This window comes from Clytia hemisphaerica, unplaced genomic scaffold (assembly GCF_902728285.1).
Source record: "Clytia hemisphaerica strain Z4C2 unplaced genomic scaffold, Clytia hemisphaerica genome assembly, whole genome shotgun sequence".
NCBI lineage: Eukaryota > Metazoa > Cnidaria > Hydrozoa > Leptothecata > Clytiidae > Clytia > Clytia hemisphaerica.
The window spans coordinates 345,385-362,647 of NW_027104573.1; the positions used below are offsets into that span (position 1 = coordinate 345,385).

Genomic DNA, 17,263 nt, shown 5'->3' on the forward strand with positions numbered 1-17,263 from the left:
TTTTGTAGATTTTGTTTTTCATATCCCTTGGCTGTAATAAAAAGAAAAATTAAGTATGGTCAGACATGATTGGCCTAGATTATTAAATAATGAACTTAGACAATTTGCTAAAAACCTCATTTTCCGTTCACATTTTGATGTAAAAAGCTGTCCTGAAAAAAATTGTGTACTTTGTAAAGTGAAAAAATGACTGTTTAAGCTTGCCAGTATCAAGACTGATAAAAAACATCAGCTGGTATCATTATTGCATGCACCTAGATTTTTCACTGGAGCCTTAAAGTTGAAAAGTTGACAAAACCGAAAATGGGTGACATTAGCAGACTCATGCTCATATATATACACTACAAAAACGGTTTTTCATTATTTTCTATTTAAAAATAATTAGTACATTTTTCAGTTTAGTATGTTGAATTTAATGTAAAGGTAATTATATTCAGACACTTAACCTGCTCGAAGTTGCCCAAAAAAATACAAAATAATTACCATTTAACTACAAATTAATGTTAAAATAATCAATTTTCGAAACACACTCCAAAATAATTTGACAATAATTACAATTGAAATAAAAATAATTTTAGAAAGCAATTAATTTGAGAAGGAATTGTACATCAAAAATAATTAAAAGATCAATTATTTTGAACCACTTGTAGACAAAAAATAATGCATAGATTGAATATTTTGACCCTCCCCATATAATTAATTGATAATTATTTTCAAATTATTTTATCTTAAAAAGTGATTAATTTGAGAAGGATTTGTACATCAAAAATAATTAAAATATCAATTATTTTGAACCACTTGTAGAAAAAAAATAATGCATAGATTGAATATTTTGACCATCCCGATATAATTAATTGATAATTATTTTCAAATTATTTTATCTTAAAAAGTGATTAATTTGAAAGGGATTTATACGTCCAAGATAATGAAAAATTTAATGCGCTTATAAAAAATGGTTACTTTAACTGTCCAAATATAATTAGTCTTTCATTAATTATCTTTTCATTATTTTCATTCTAGATCATCATTTGTAATGTGGAGGGGAAATAATCACAAAATAATTTGGAAATCATGTTGATGTAATTATTAAATAATTATATATTTATTATTTTCAATTGACTGAATAATTAATAAAATTTGAAAATAATCACAAAATAATTTGGAAATCATGCTAATTTAATTAAGAAATAATTCTAAGTTTATTATTCTCAATGGACTGAATAATTAAATAAAATTTGAAAATAATTTTGAATTAATTAAAATTTGAGGAAAATAATTACAAAATAATTTGAAAATAAGCAAAAGGTTACCGTCAATCGGGGTTACTTTCATAACTTACTTTTTTTTATACTTTTTCATAAGCAGGGTGTAACTTTCATCCCTTCCAAACAACTGACTGCTCTGGTCAGTGATTTGTTTGGCAATAGTTTGTTTTAATTTATATTGAGACAAAGGTGAAGCGAGATGCTACAGATCAACTCTGTGTTTTGACTGGACGCACCAGCCTTTATAATTTTAAAGGTACAGTCTGTCTATTGCAACAACCCTCTTTCAATTCAAAACACACTTTTTTAATTGAGGACCAGAAAATGTTGTGGACAGCAGGTGATGAAAGTTACCCCTCACTTATGAAAGTAACCCCAATTGACAGTAATATATACAGAATATTGAATTATTTAGAAATTAATTATTCATATGATCATTTAATAATCACAAATCAATTCAAAAATAAATTACTAGCTAGCTTGAAAATAATAAAGAAACAATGACAATTGAAAATAATAATATATCATTAGTATGTCATAATGCTAAGATTTTCGAACAACGGTGGAATAAAAGAGGACCCCCCTCTGGTGAAGACTGGGAGAAAATGGAAGGTGGAGGAAGCAACTTGTCAAGAAATATCGTATCTTAACCATACGGATATTGTAGGCGCCGTCCAAGAAGCTAAAGATGAAAGAGGGAGTAGGCCTGCTAAATTTCCAACCATTTCGAGAGGTAGGTCCCAGAAGCAACATGAAGCGACAAGCAGTGGTTGCCGAAATAAAGAGACAAGAACAGGAAAAGTGATATCTTGCTTACAAATAGGGAGGACTTCTAAAAAGTAAAAAACAGCAGACATACAACCACTAATATATATATATCAAAGCTAACATTTTAGGGCCTGTAGCTACAATATACAAAAAAGTTCATTCTTGATCTCTTTTAAATCTCCATTGAGTCGTCAAGCATCTAGGCTATATTTCCAACAGCTGATATTTCAACAAAAAAAACTGAAAGTTCCACCACTATTTTACAGACCTAAATCAAAGGTATATTTTTAGTTACTAAGTACGACCTTTAACCTTTAACGTTTGGAATAATTCTTGTTTAAAATTGTCATCTTTACTATGAATAAGAAAAATATTTTATCAAATTAAAAAATCTTATATACTATTTGAATTTGAGTCAGCGTTATTTACATGTCGTTCGAAAATCTCCAGAATTCCATCTCAGAACCGAGACCGAGTCGTTCAAAACACCATCGCCATACAGCCCTGTGGACGCTATGGTATCGTCATTCTAAGGAACAATAAATTAAAGCAATCAATTGAAAGGTCTTGCTACATACAAATTTGAAACTCAAAGAAAAATGATTGTTAATCAAGAGAAGATGAGCAAACAACTGACAACAATGAATAATCAGCAAACAGTGAAGAAAACAAAAAAGAAAAAAAACTTACGTCTGATCAATCTTCCAGCTGTTTTGTCCTTCTCACCCGTGGACCCTCTACAATTGGGTTTTCTTGGAATATGTTTTTCTCTGGCGCTGGCCCATAATACCATTTTGACTTCGCAGCTGACAAGAAAAGTAAGCAGTTTTCAAAGTTTTTTTCAAAAAAATTTGTTTCACGAAATGGAAATTTTAATTGAAATTGTTAAAAACCCCTAGGCTGCAATCACAAATAACTTGTGTTTGCGTCATTTTCAGCTCTATAAATAGGGTGTGGCATCAACAGCCATTTTTTAGGTGAAGTCAAAAAATTCAAGATGTAGTATTTTTTTGTGAAAATTTAACCTATTCCAAGACATTTTGCACAATTTTTAAGGTCAGAAGTCCAAAATTGGTTGTTTCCCCCTGGGGGTACCGATTCGCACTATTGTCAAAAATAGTGAAAAATGGCATTTTTTGCCCATTTTAAGACTATGAAAGCCCAGTAAAGGGTCAAAATGGTTTGTAAATGGTGTCTTGCACTAATATTCAACATAAAAAGACAAAATAACCCCAGCGAGATCGCTCAATGTTTCAATTTCAAGCTAAAAAGGCTGATTTTCTCGGATTCTGGGTAGCAAATGCATGAAAGCAGCATTTTTGAGGACCCACAACTTTTAAACTTTTTAAGGTAAACACTTGAAATTTTCAGCAATGAAACACTTCAGAGAAAGCTCCAGAAAAAATCAAACTTGAGTTTTCAAATATTTCCTATAAATCCATAATGGCGCCCTAGAAATTGAGTTTTCATGCTAAATACCAATATTTCAAGCTAAAACTTGGTTTTCTTGGGCTAAAATCTCAAAAATGGTTTCAAATGGTGTTCTGAAATCTTTGGGTGTTGAAAGTATTCTGGAAAAACTCTGGGAGAATCAAAATGGTTTGGGTTAGAAATTTGCCAAAGTCCGCCATTATGGAATTGCATTTCCACTTAAAACGCGATATTTAGAGTTAAGTCTAGTTTTCTCAGGCTAAAATCTCAAAAATGGTTTCAAATGGTGTCCTGAAATTTTTTGGTGTTGAAAGTATTCTGAAAATACTCGGGGAGAATCAAAATGGTTCGGGTTAGAAATTTGCCAAAGTCCGCCATTATGGTATTGCATTTCCCACTAAAACGCGATATTTAGAGTTAAAGTCTGATCTTCTCAGGCTAAAATCTCAAAAATGGTTTCAAATAGGGTCCTGAAACTTTTTGGTGTTGAAAGTATTCTGGATATACTCTGGGAGAACCAAAATGGTTTGGGTTTGAAACTTGGCTAAGTCTGCCAATAATGGTATTGCATTTCATACTAAAACGTGATATTTAGAGTTAAAGTCTAATTTTCTCAGGCTAAAATCTCAAAAAAGGTTTCAAATAGGGTCCTGAAATCTTTTGGTGTTGAAAGTATTCTGGGAACACTCAAGGAAAATCACATTGGTTCACAATGGTCATATATATGCCAAAGTCTGCCATTATGAATTTTATTTCTTTAGGAAGAACACTCAAGCTTACTCAAAACATTGTGTTTTAGAATGAAATACAATTCCATAATGGCAGACTTTGGCAAATTTCTGACCAAAACCATTTTGGTTCTCCCAGAGTATATCCAGAATACTTTCAGCACCAAAATATTTCAGGACCCTATTTGAAACCATTTTTGAGATTTTAGCCTGAGAAAATTAGACTTTAACTCTAAATATCGCGTTTTAGTTGGAAATGCAATACCATAATGGCGGACTTTGGCAAATTTCTGACCCAAACCATTTTGATTCTCCCCGAGTATTTTCAGAATACTTTCAACACCAAAAAACTTCAGGACACCATTTGAAACCATTTTTGAGATTTTAGCCTGTGAAAATTGGACTTTAACTCTAAATATCGCGTTTTAGTGGGAAATGCAATACAATAATGGCAGACTTAGGAAAATTTCTGACCCAAACCATTTTGATTCTCCCAGAGTATTTTCAGAATACTTCCAAGATCCAAAGATTTCAGAACACCATTTGAAATCATTTTTGAGATTTTAGCCTGAAAAAACCAAGTTTTAGCTTGAAATATTGGCATTTAGCATGAAAACTCAATTTCTAGGGCGCCATTATGGATTTATAGGAAATTTTTGAAAACTCAAAATTAATTTTTCCTGGAGCTTTCTCTGAAGTGTTTCATTGCTGAAAATTTCAAGTGTATACCTTAAAAAGTTTAAAAGTTGTGGGTCCTCAAAAATGCTGCTTTCATGCATTTTGCTACCCAGAACCGAGAAAATCAGCCTTTTTAGCTTGAAATTGAAACATTGAGCGATCTCGCTGGGGTTATTTTGTCTTTTTATGTTGAATATTAGTGCAAGACACCATTTACAAACCATTTTGACCCTTTACTGGGCTTTCATAGTCTTAAAATGGGCAAAAAATGCCATTTTTACTCATTTTTCAATTTTCGCTTTAGTGCAAATCGAAGACCCCCCGGGGAATGCTGGATTTTTGACCTAGGAGGTTAGAAATTGCGCAAAATGTCTTACAATAGATTAAATTTTCACAAAAAAATACTACACTTTGAATTTTTTGACATCATGCTAAAAATGGGAGTTGACGATCTACCCTATTTCTACGCTGAAATCTGGAATTTTGCTTTTTTTCAATTTTTATGCCGCCATTATGGATTTTCAGAATATTTCTAGATTTTCAAATTAACATTTTCTCAGAGTATTTTTGGTATACTTTCACTCCTGAAATTTTCAGATCTGTAGCAAAATTATTTAAAAAGTTATTTAAATTGGAAATAGCATTTTTTTGCGTTTTTCCCCCCAAAATCGGCCAAAAATAGCCTATTTTTACATTTTTCGAGCTAATTATCACTTCCATTCAACTTTTTTTGTTTTGTCTCAAAGGAATTTAACCTAAGAAATGCTTTCGAGGTGATTAGAGATGTTTTCAACCTAATTTAAGGCTTAAAGAGGCCAAAAATAGCCATTTTTCACTATTTTTGACGATAGTGCGAATCGGTACCCCCAGGGGGAAACAACCAATTTTGGACTTCTGACCTTAAAAATTGTGCAAAATGTCTTGGAATAGGTTAAATTTTCACAAAAAAATACTACATCTTGAATTTTTTGACTTTGGGTTTTGACGCCACACCCTACTATAAAGTGAGTCGGTCGGTCGTTAACAAAAATTATCGGAAATTTGAGATTTTTAATTTCGAGTCAGGGAATAATAAAATTTGTCGGAAATTTGAGAATTTTGAGTCTGGGAAAGTTCTTTTCAATCAGAAATCCGAATTTTTTTACTCAAATCTACCCTACCCTAACCCTAACCCTAACCGAGTAAAATAATCATATGAGTTTTTCGCCTTTTATACAAGCCAGGTCATAAAGTGAAAAGTGAAAAACGTGGTTGGCTAAAAGTCATGTTTTTTGAGCTCCCCACTAGTTTTTGGATCTTCATCGTTTTAATGTTTAGTTCTTTTTAGCGCAAACTTTAAAAGATAAAGTTAAAAAGTGCTGGAGGAACAAATGGTTCGGTTGATTTTCGGATGCCGGTTTCAAGAAAATCCATAAATAAAAAGCAGTAAAAAGTCCGACATAATCAGTCCGACTGAAAATGTCAGATTTTTTTGACAAAAAGTGGGTCGGTGGGTGGACTCACCTCCATCCAAATTTTCAACCTTCTGTTGAGCTTTTCTTTTCGGTGGCTTTGGTTTTGGTTTATCTGCACCTAAAAATAATAATATGATTGTGTATTTCACATCAAACAGAGGCAAAACTGAAAATGGCTGAAAATTTGCTTTTTGTTTTCGAGGCATGCTACACGTCAATACAATTGGTTCTTTTTGCATGACGAAAAATTTACAATTCCTGATGATGAGCAAGGTTTGTTTGGACTTCAGACTTAGAAAAATTTCACAGTCTAGCAGGGCAAAAGGTCATTTACCACTTAAAGGGAACAGTTTTTTTCTGCGGGGACTAAATTTTTACGGATTTCCAAATTTCAAAAGGAATTTCTGCTGTTTGTGTGAATTATATACCCTCAATTTTTCTCATTTTTAAAAAATCTGTTCTTCTCAGAAAATATGGATATTGACGAAACTCTACTCAATTCACCTGATTTGAGGGATGATGATGAACTTTCTTCAGATGATTCGTTGCCATCTGAGATAAGTGACCAAAGCTTGTCAGACGAAGATGTTCCAGTATCTGACGATCTCCATCATATATTCGAGATGCTTAACCTCGACTGTGAATATGAGGATTGGTTAGAAGAAACTTACAAAGATGGATTTCTCACGTATGACGGTTCGTATTCTTTTTTCCTCGGGTACTTAATAAACGGAGGTCTGGAATAAGCGGGGCGGATAAAAAAATCTTAAGCTTTCGGCAAAAGGCAATCTCGAAAAATTCCACGGCGGCGAATCTTTTTCTTGGGGTTAAAGGTTTTGTAGCATGTCCCAGACGGACACAGACACGTCCCTGCACAGAGTGATGAAAGAATGTCGAGAGAAATTTTCTGGGGTGTAATTCTCAATACTAAATAATTCTTTTTATAGAGCCGTCATGTATCTTTTTACCTGTAGAAGATTCCGTGCTCAAACAACCAGTTTATCCGGGCGCTGATTTCACGCTGATGGACGTATTAGCAAATGAACTTATGTGGTTTGCATCTACCCCGTCGCTGAGTAAAAACGCACTTCAAAAACAGTTAAAGCTTAAAGCAAAAACCTATCCGAAGGGAAATACCTATCCTGATACACTCCACAAGGCCTTTGCCCTTGTCGGTCCTTACATGATACCACTAAGGCGGATTGAACTTTGCGTAAATGACTGCGTTGCGTTCGAACGCCAATACATATCTTTAAAGTCGTGTCCTGCCTGTGGTCAAAGTCGGTATTCGTCCAATAATTCAGCAAGACGAGTTTTTTTCTACATGTCAATGAAGGATCGCATTAGAAGACTTTTTGCAAATTATGAAACTTCCAAACTTCTACAAAGTCACGCAGAAGTAAAGTACGTTTTTTTATTAATTTTTAAATATTTCCTTTTATGGGAAATATTTGTTAAAACAGGCTTTTTTTCTTCTTCTCCTTCTTCAGATTTCACTGCTTTTTGAAATTTGGTGAGTTTTGTACGCTCCCGCATTCGATGAAATTTGAATCCCACTTGAAAATTGAATTAGAGAGCGTAAAATATCAACAGACTTTTTGCATAGTCTAGGGATTCGTAATTTTTCAGCTGAGAAGAGGGTTGACGAAATGTCAATGAATATAAAAAATCTAAGAACATAAGAACATAGATTTGTCTTACTAGATTGCAAAATGTTATTCACGATGTTCACGAAACAAAAAGATGGGTACCGAACACAGAAAACCCGAGAAAAGTCAACCTGATTTTGAATACGGATGGTGTAAACCCGTACAGCATCAGATGCAATTATTCAATGTGGCCAGTTATTTTGGCTATCGAAAACCTTCCGAGGGCTGTCCGGTTTGATCGTAGTAATCTCTTACTCGGTGGCATAATTCCTGCATGGATGACGGGAAAGAAACGCCGAATATCAATATATATTCACAGATATTGATCAATGATATTGAGGACTGTCAAGATGCCTTAACCTACGATGCATACAGGTAAGGTATTTTTTTTTCATGAAATCAGATTATGTCAATTAGCTGCGTTCTTTGCGGCTCTGGAGGACCCCCGTCTTTTACGGAATGTAATCTAAAATGTCTTTTAAACGCTTATTTCGGCCGAATTTAGTGCTTTGGCCTCTTAGTTCAGCTAAAAAAGGTCGAATCCTTTGCATCGGAATGAGGTCTAGGACCGCCATCGGGAGTCAGCCCAGTGGGGAGGGGGTCAAAATATGCTGAATTCCCGCTGAGCTAAGGTTCCAGTTACAGCCAGAGACCAAGATTTGCATTTCACTGCTTTTCAGAGGTGATTGGTTCCATTTAGAAGTATCGATAGTAAAATATGTACTCGATTACCCTGGCATCAACAAATTATTTCACTTATCTGGATCGGGCGCTTATTCTGGTTGCGCATGGTGCGACATCAGAGGTTAATATATTATGATCATTTTGTTGTTTTCATCGTTTCAATAGTTTCGTAGAAACTATTAAAAAGGCATTTTTTATTAAATGAAAGTCTGAAGTCGCTCTTTTTGCACTTGCTAGTTGTTAGTTGTTTTATTCTTTTCAAGGTTTATACCTGAAAAACTCGAGAAAGATGGTATACATTGGGTATCGGAATTACTTGCCAGCTGACCATCCATTAAGAAATGACGCAGGTTAATAATCCATTCATTTTTTTCACTTTTTATACTGTAGGTAAATTTTCCTTGGGTAGCTAGTTTCGTGAATTGAGATTTTGGCTGAAAATATAATAAAACTTTCGCGAATTCAAAAAATTTAACTTTTTTAAAACAAAAACTCGCTAAACACGAAAAGAATTAACAATCAGAGCAAAAACGGGCGTGTATGTAAATACTTAATCCCTCGCGTTGTCGACCGTATAACCCCCTTTTAATTTTAGTATTCCGTTATAAATGCGAAGAATGTCCGAAATGCTACTCTACAATGGACTACAAGAAATTCGAAGACGAGTACAATGAAGGAAATGATAAAGAGAGGGTAAAGCTTACCAAAAGGACCGGATATCATGGGCCAACTCCATTTAATCAAATGCCAGTAAGAGAAAATAACATCGATTTGATTATAATTATTTTACCTTACTTCTACTGTTCAAAGTGGGAGTAGTAATTTTTCTACTTTTCAACTGTTATAATAAATATTCTTATACAAATTGTTTCCACACTATTAGGGGTTCGATTTTGTCAAACAGATCACGCCGGATCCGATGCACACTCTTACCAACATCGTTAAGAAAATTGTAAGCTTTCTAGGGCAGAGAAAAGGAGACATCGAAAAGTTCTTGAAGGATGACAATCTGCATAAAAGTAAGTTATGTTTTTGCATTTTTATCTACCCGCGATCTCTTAGATCTTCTGTCGTAGACCGTTTCTTTAATCAAAGATACCAAAAGACCTGTGAAATACGCACTTCTGTATACAGTACATAGTAAAACATAATTCAAACTCATCTTGTAGATTTAACCGGAGAAGAACGCTTTCAACTTACCTCTGAAGAAATCAAAATTGCCGATGAAAAAGTTTCCCTTCTGGCAGTAAGTTCATTTCTTTTCCGCGAGGCCATGACAATGACAATGTAGGGACGAAGTAAAGGGGCCAGATTACCCAATTAGAATCGAAATTCTCTCTTTTATCTGTATGTAAACCTTTTCCCTAAGAAACGTTTTACCTCCTTTTTTCAGAGAGCAAAGAAATTACGGGTGAATTCTATATTCAAGAAAGAAAGCCCACTTTTGAAATCGCATGACTGGTACACGGTAAGAAATTTTTTTGAGGGTCCTTACTTTAGCAGAATTTCTTTTCAATGTAATAGCTGTAGTCTGTATCTCCGTCTTTCTGTGAATCGTCTCTTTCGGTTCGCTCTCAACTAACCCGATAAAAGTATAGTCCCGAGTATCCCGGCTAGTTTTTTTTTAATATTTTGAAAAAGAGTACTACCCTTGCCGACCGACGGGGATGCTCCGCTGAAGTTCGAAAAATGGACCCTACGTGGGACTCGACTTTTCAAAAATGAGGAATGTTTTTTTATATTTTCAGCTTGTGAAGGAAGGAATTATCCAAGACGCTTTGTTTGGTCTACTACCAGAAACGCAATCGTTAACGCTGCAAAGATTTTTCGGAAGTCTTGTGGAAATTATGAGTGAAAAGATTGACCTCAATGAATTGCCTAAGCTGAAACTAAGATTTTACGAAGCCATGGCCTATCTTGAAAGAGATTTTCCACTGGCTTTAATGGTATTTTAGTACATTTGTATTGCTTTTAAAATTGTTTGAGATAAGGGTTTTAGACGGTTCAGTCTCTCGTCGTCGATTTTTAAGGATTCAAGAACTGACAGCGGCACGTACCCTCTCCCATCTTGTTTACTTATTCGTTGGTGGTATCCCACGGTTTGAATGTATCCAAATCAAATGTATCTATCCATACTCCAATGTGATCAAATTGAATTTCACAAGAATAAATCTAGGATTTAGATTAGAGCTATGTTAAGAAGTACTGTGGATTAATTTTTTTTATTTTCATTTTCATTCTTTTTATTAAAAGGTGATATCTTTTCATCTGCTGGTGCACATCGTCGAAGATTTACACAATGGACCCATTCACACAAAGTGGATGTATGCCTTTGAAAGGTATAACTCGTATATTACAAGACGTGTAATGAGCAGATCGAATCCTGAGGCGTGTGTTATGAGAACCCACAGAGTAAGTTATGCAGCCTATTTAACTCACAGACAATTATTCCCCTTAACAGTTATTCGATTTTTTTCTATTCCCAACTGGTTAATTTGGGAGGAAGTAAAAGAAATACCCAACCAAAGTAGCTAACAAAGCATCTGTGATGATTTATTTCATTCGAATTATGAAAAATGCTTAATCTCAAATGTTGATAAAACGCTTTTATATTCATACCACTTTACCAATAGGTATACGATTGGATTTTTTATTTCAAAAATATCGGACAGTTACAGACAATATACGAAGAAGACGAAGATATGACTGGCAAAGATTGATATTTATCATATTTTTTATTTCTCGCCAATTCAAAAATTATAACATTGTTCAATATTATTTTCTTACGCCCTCAGAATATATTACAACCATATGTCAAAGATAATTGAACCTATTTAATCTATATACATAAAACATAAAAGAAAAAAATTTGCTCGATTTTTAACTATTTCTTGAGACCCATCATCCGCCAAAATTTCTTCCTTTAATGTATTAATAGCCGTAGTCTGTCTTGGGATTTGAGACCTCTCCTTTTAGCGTCCCCTTTGAAGGGGCTTTTTTTTGGGGTCCAGCAGGCAGTCCAGAAGATTGAAGGTTGGTTTTTTCATAATTGGATAATTTTACCCAGAGTCGGTTTTTTCTTAGGGGCCGGGTCAAAGTTGAAGTTAAGCTTTTGTAGAAAGGAAACAGTTTCTAGATTGGGAATTTCGAAATTTCATCACTTTTCTCGAAAAGTTATCGTACACCTTTGCACAGAAAGTCAAAAAAAGTCTGGAAAAGGTTTTTTGAATGGGCGGATGGGTGGATCAAGTTTATGGGCGGAAAATTTGTTTTTCTCTCGTTTTTGCCAGTAGTGAGTGGCAAATTTTTAACGAGAAAAAAGTTGTTCAAATTTGCCACTACTGGCAAAAACCGGGGTGTTTCCGTTCAAAACATTACGTCATAAATATCATGAATTGGGAATGGGGAAAATAGAATCAAGAAACGATGACCCGGTGGATTTCTTAACTACCTCGTGAATATTATTTATTTTCCCTCTACAAGAGTGACAAGCTTTTTTACTTTTCACCCACAGGCATTTCCAGAGTGGTCTGAGGTCATTTCCCGATCGGGAACTGGTGAACTTACTTATTCGGAAACTCTAGCCATTTCGAAAAATCCTTAGTAACTCCAGACCTGACCCGAAAATTGAAGTTGCTTTAAAAAAATGTGACTGAGAAGTTGAGAATCATCAAATAATTACCAAATAATAAATTCACAGAGAATTCCACGAGAAAAACTATACACAAACTACATAATTAAAATAATGATGCATTTTGAAAATAATTACACTAACAGGTCCATATATAATTTTTCAAAAAAATAGCCCAAATCATACATAATTACAAAATAATTACCAAATTATATAATTACCAAAATATTGCATTTCGAAAATAATTACACAGAAAAAATTCCACAAAATTTTTCAAAAGTAGTTATCGTCAAAGTATATAATTACCAAATAATTACCAAATAATGATGCAATTCGAAAATAATTAGACAGAGATTTCCACAGAATTTTTCAAAAGAATTTTCACAAACTATATAATTACCAAATAATGATGCATTTCGAAAATAATTACACAGAGATTTCCACAGAATTTTTCAAAAAATTTTTCACAAACTATATAATTACCAAATAATTACCAAATAATGATGCATTTCGAAAATAATTACACATAGATTTCCACAGAATTTTTCAAAAAAATTTTCACAAACTATATAATTACCAAATAATTACCAAATAATGATGCATTTCGAAAATAATTACACAGAGATTTCCACAGAATTTTTCAAAAATTTTTTCACAAACTATATAATTACCAAATAATTACCAAATAATGATTCATTTTGAAAATAATCACATAAACATATAATAATAATAAAATAATGATAAAATAATAATGCATTTTAAAATAATTACTATAAAGAGTTCCAAACATCAAAAAAATACTTAAGTATATAATTACCAAATAATTGCATAGTATATTCCCAAAATAATTAACATTCCCCTCGTCATTTTGATTGCGTTAACTAAAGTACGGAAAGATAATCACATTTTAATTATTTTAATTATTTTCCAATTAAATTTCAAACTTTTGTGTTCCGCTAATTATTTTCAAAGCCAAATTTTTAAGTTGGTCAAAAAACTTTTCATTTAATTACCTTTTTTTCAAAATAATTAGCATTTAATAAGTGGTGTGCCCAATTAATTACCATTTTTAATTACAATTTAAGTGAATTTAATTAAATTAATTATTTTTAAATAGAAAATAATGAAAAACCGTTTTTGTAGTGATAGTGCTATTGAAAATCCCAGTCAGTGGAAAATTGCATAAAAAGTCCAAACTCAAATTCTTGCAAAAATGAACCTCTTTGGTCAGTCACATAGGCCCGGTGGAACAACAGTTTAAGTAGGTAGGCTGAAGGCTCAATATGAGATCAAATTTGTTAGGAATTAGAGGAAAAAAACTCATTTTCTCGAAAGTGGGGAGGTTGAAGTCTCCCCAGTCTCCTATGGCCAAATACACCTTTTCGACCGTAATCGCGCGGGCATTTCTTTGTCCGCTTTATCCCACTAAAACCGTCCCAATCCTTTTTTGATGCATTTTTCTATTGTCTATATGTGCGAAAAAAGGACTGGGACGGTTTTAGTGGAATAAAGCGGACAAGGTGTATCCCGTACTTACTTTGCGGGTTATTTATCAACAAGTTAAAATTTAGAGAAGCCTATGATAAGATCTATATGCTACATTTAAATTTAGAAATATTTCCCGATTAAAAGCTTTTTCAAATAATTTGATGATGCAGGGCTTATTTCCAAAGAGGTCTATTAAAATAATATGAAAACATTTTTCTATAAAAACTGAAATTTAAAATTACAATCATGACTTAAATCGATATATTCTTAAAGTTTGCAAACTATATAAAAAAAATTCGTTCTTGAAAAGGCTAGATTTCGGAAAAATGGCCCGACAAGGCTCTTTTTAATTTTTGGCTTTTATCTGCAGTTTTCGATTTGATTATAGCCGAATTTCAATATTTGGGCGAAATACACGCCCACATCCGGCAGACCTAGCTTCCACCATGATCCAATTTTGATAAAATGTATATTTAAAAATTCTTAACAAAAATTCTTCTCATAAATATACCTACGTGATAGGAAAAATTACAAGATTCTATTTGTGTATATATAAAGATTGGTTCCAGTGAGAAGTATGCTTTAAAATTAAAAAAGAACTTTGAAAACTACAATTTATTATTTTCCCGATGTAAGTAAATACACCTAGTAAAACAGGCTTTTCCGTCCAGATTATTGGCCTTTGCGCTTCGTATTTAACAGGCTTTATTACTTTCACCCAAATTGAGACAGAGGTGTATTTTCCAAAAGAAAATATATTCTGTGGGAAAAAAGAATGATTACGTTACCGGTAAAACGCCGTCGGCAGCAAAATTCACTTTTAACTACGTAACATTCCAATGCTATTTATTTACAATGTTCGATGTTTAATGTTTTTCTGGTATTTTTCCCTGTTTGGGAAAAACTTAATTTTGATTGACTTACTTTTTCATCCAAAGAGGCATTGGAGGATCATTGGGACCTTTATGATACAATCGCATAATATAACACAACACAACGATCATGATCACCATCTCAATCATCGAAGCACTGAAGAAAATCCCAACCAAAGGAATGACGTCACTGGTGGCCGGAATGATATCTGCGACGACCAACATGAAAACTGTCATTGCCAATAGCAACGTGATAGCTAATGAAATTCGTTCACCTACGGAAAAAACACACTTTTATAAAACATGAGGCTCAGAATGCCTAAAAACTAAGAAACATGCTGATGCTGAGAATGAGAAAATAACATTTTTAATTCGGTTTTTTTAAGAACCTTCCAATCAAAACAAATGTTTTCTCTGAATGAAAAATAGGCTGATTGTTTCAAAATTTTTAGAAACATGCAAGAAACATTTAAGGCTCAAAACTTGGGTGCCAATTTTTTTCTGACACTTTGGTGTGTTTTTCGGACAGTCTCATGCAAAAATTATAGGGTCAAAAATTAGAATTTTAGCTTGAGAAAATAGAGACCTGCTGCATATTTTTTAAAAACTCTCAAAAAATTAAGAATCATTGCAAGTATAGGTGATTTCAGTACCTAACTCGAGATATCGAGCTTCCAAAAGCGCAAAAACTGGACAAAACAGATGTTTCTGGCTGAAAAACACTGTTTTTAAGGGTTAATATCTCGAGTTAAAACACGAGTTAAAACTATTTAAGACACAAGGCTTCAATGCCCAAGACATTAAAAGCAAGATAAGAACATTTTAAGGCTTTGCGGACACAAAAACAACCGATTTCTTAAGAAAATGGATAAAAATGCTCAAAAATGGTGAAAGTAAGGACATGTTAAGAACGTTTTTAGGCTTAAAACTCAAAAAGTTTAGAAATCGAAAGGCTTCAAAAACTTTTGATGTTCTTATGAAGAATAAACGTGTACATCCTAACAAATTAGTGATAAGTCCTGGCAGGGACGTCAAATTCATTAAGACGCTAGCTTTGAAACTTATACATGGTGTAAAATGTTTTTAATAGGGCAATAGCCTCGTTTTCAATAAAAACTACATTTACTAAAAAGGTAGAACATTTGGTTGATTTGGATAAGGATGGGGTTCCATCCTTCAGCTCGGTCATGAATGAGTCGATGCGTTTTCGTTCAATGTTCAGTATTTAAAAGAAAGTGATAAAAGTAAAGTTAAAAAATCCCATGCAGAAGTTGTGCCCTCCACTACCTAGGTATATTTTAATCGCAGAACTTATTTACATAAGGAGACAAAATCTGTAATAACAAAGAACAATGCAATGAGTGAAGTTAAAAAGTTAAAAAGTTAAAAATTAAAAAAAAATCAATTTATTACACTTACCCGATTCTGCAGGTAACAGAAAGGAGAGCATGGTCAACATTCCAATGACGGTCATGGGGAAAATCAAATTGCACAAATAAAACAAAGATCTTCTTGCAATGACGATATGGAAGGTGATGTCAGGGTAAAATTCATCCTTACAGCATGGATATTCGATGTCATGGCGCATGTTGTAAGTGGAAATCAATTTCCATTCAGAATTTGCCTCGTACTCCTTAGCTGTAATGGAGAAAAAGAGATTGCTCGTTCATATATATGAACACATATTTCTAAAAAGGTGCTGATCACCGGCTGCAATAGATTACTGGCCCAAATCCTTTTTACTAAAGATCTAGGAGCTTGCCCTAACTCACTCAAGAAGAGCAGGGAAAAAGTCAAGTCGTCCACTACAGAGTCCATGTTGTTTAGAATTCTTTACCTGTTGTATGAAGACACTCATGATTAAGGTTTGACTTTTCGTTTGCTGAAAAAAAGGGGATAAACACAACTGTTCATCGACTTCCAGGTTAAGCTCGTGAATTCTTCCATACGATGATTCTTCTAAAATTCGATTGTTTCATAGAGCATAAGCATAATGTTAAAAACTTTTGAATTTTCATCCAGAATTATTTATGGAAACGACTTTTTGAACATAGAATGAACATTGTTTTACAATCATGGACAAAAGGTTGTAGACAAATGAAATTTCAGTAAAAAAAATATGAGAAATAGTGCAAAATGACTCTTCAATGTGTTTGAAAGGGGAGGGAAGTTAAGAAAAACACTTTTGAAGTCGTTGCAATGGTTTTGAATTGCTTTTGAGGGAACCACAAGCAAAAAATCAGCGTTTTGATACTGGTGTAAGTCAGTTAATCAAGCCCTTGTGGTTAGACTGCAGTGGGTAGACTGCAGTGGGTGACTTTGATAGACTTTGAACAGCTTTGGATGGGTTTGGAAAGCACCCAGAACCTCTTAGGAACTTGTTTTTGATCGATATTGAAGTATTTTGCAAATAATTGCAGAAGTCTACAAACCTTTTGTACATGATTGTATATCAAAAGATGTGAAAGTAGGCGAGATATAGGGACTTATTGAACGAATACTGTTAGTGGTTCAAGTGTAGGCAATTCCTCGTCATTGAGCTTACCACATCCACAATAGCATGGAGGTTCATTGTGAGATCCACATTGATGGTATCATTATCATCCATGACTGGA

At 33.5% G+C, this 17,263-nt stretch overlaps 2 protein-coding genes and 1 long non-coding RNA gene across 3 annotated transcripts; 2 read left to right on the forward strand and 1 right to left on the reverse strand.

Annotated features, from left to right (window-relative positions):
* The first annotated feature begins 8,247 nt into the window (after positions 1 to 8,247).
* Positions 8,248 to 11,481, forward strand: LOC136823505 (uncharacterized). The gene is made up of 6 exons (XM_067079693.1): positions 8,248 to 8,348; positions 8,654 to 8,778; positions 8,921 to 9,007; positions 9,253 to 9,350; positions 10,911 to 11,069; positions 11,291 to 11,481. The coding sequence occupies exons 1-6, from the start codon at positions 8,248 to 8,250 to the stop codon at positions 11,375 to 11,377; spliced, it is 657 nt and encodes a 218-aa protein (XP_066935794.1). The 3' UTR covers positions 11,378 to 11,481.
* Positions 9,839 to 10,590, forward strand: LOC136823485 (uncharacterized). Its single transcript, XR_010849042.1, has 3 exons — positions 9,839 to 9,903; positions 10,051 to 10,125; positions 10,406 to 10,590. It is a non-coding gene; the product is annotated as an uncharacterized lncRNA (long non-coding RNA).
* Positions 11,482 to 14,696: 3,215 nt separating the features above from the next.
* LOC136823506 (CHRNA7-FAM7A fusion protein-like) lies at positions 14,697 to 16,236 on the reverse strand. The gene is made up of 2 exons (XM_067079694.1): positions 16,068 to 16,236; positions 14,697 to 14,923 (listed from the first exon to the last, which is right to left on the reverse strand). Exons 1-2 carry the CDS (start codon positions 16,234 to 16,236, stop codon positions 14,697 to 14,699), a joined length of 396 nt encoding a protein of 131 aa, XP_066935795.1.
* Positions 16,237 to 17,263: the final 1,027 nt, after the last annotated feature.

Coding starts and splice junctions, on each gene's coding strand:
- LOC136823505 (XM_067079693.1), top strand. CDS start 8,248: ATGGATGACGGGAAAGAAACGCCGAATATCAATATATATTCACAGATA. Junction 8,349..8,653: donor TTAACCTACGATGCATACAG/GTAAGGTATTTT, acceptor ACTGCTTTTCAG/AGGTGATTGGTTCCATTTAG. Junction 9,008..9,252: donor TCCATTAAGAAATGACGCAG/GTTAATAATCCA, acceptor TTTTAATTTTAG/TATTCCGTTATAAATGCGAA.
- LOC136823506 (XM_067079694.1), bottom strand. CDS start 16,236: ATGCGCCATGACATCGAATATCCATGCTGTAAGGATGAATTTTACCCT. Junction 14,924..16,067: donor TCTGTTACCTGCAGAATCGG/GTAAGTGTAATA, acceptor TTTTTTCCGTAG/GTGAACGAATTTCATTAGCT.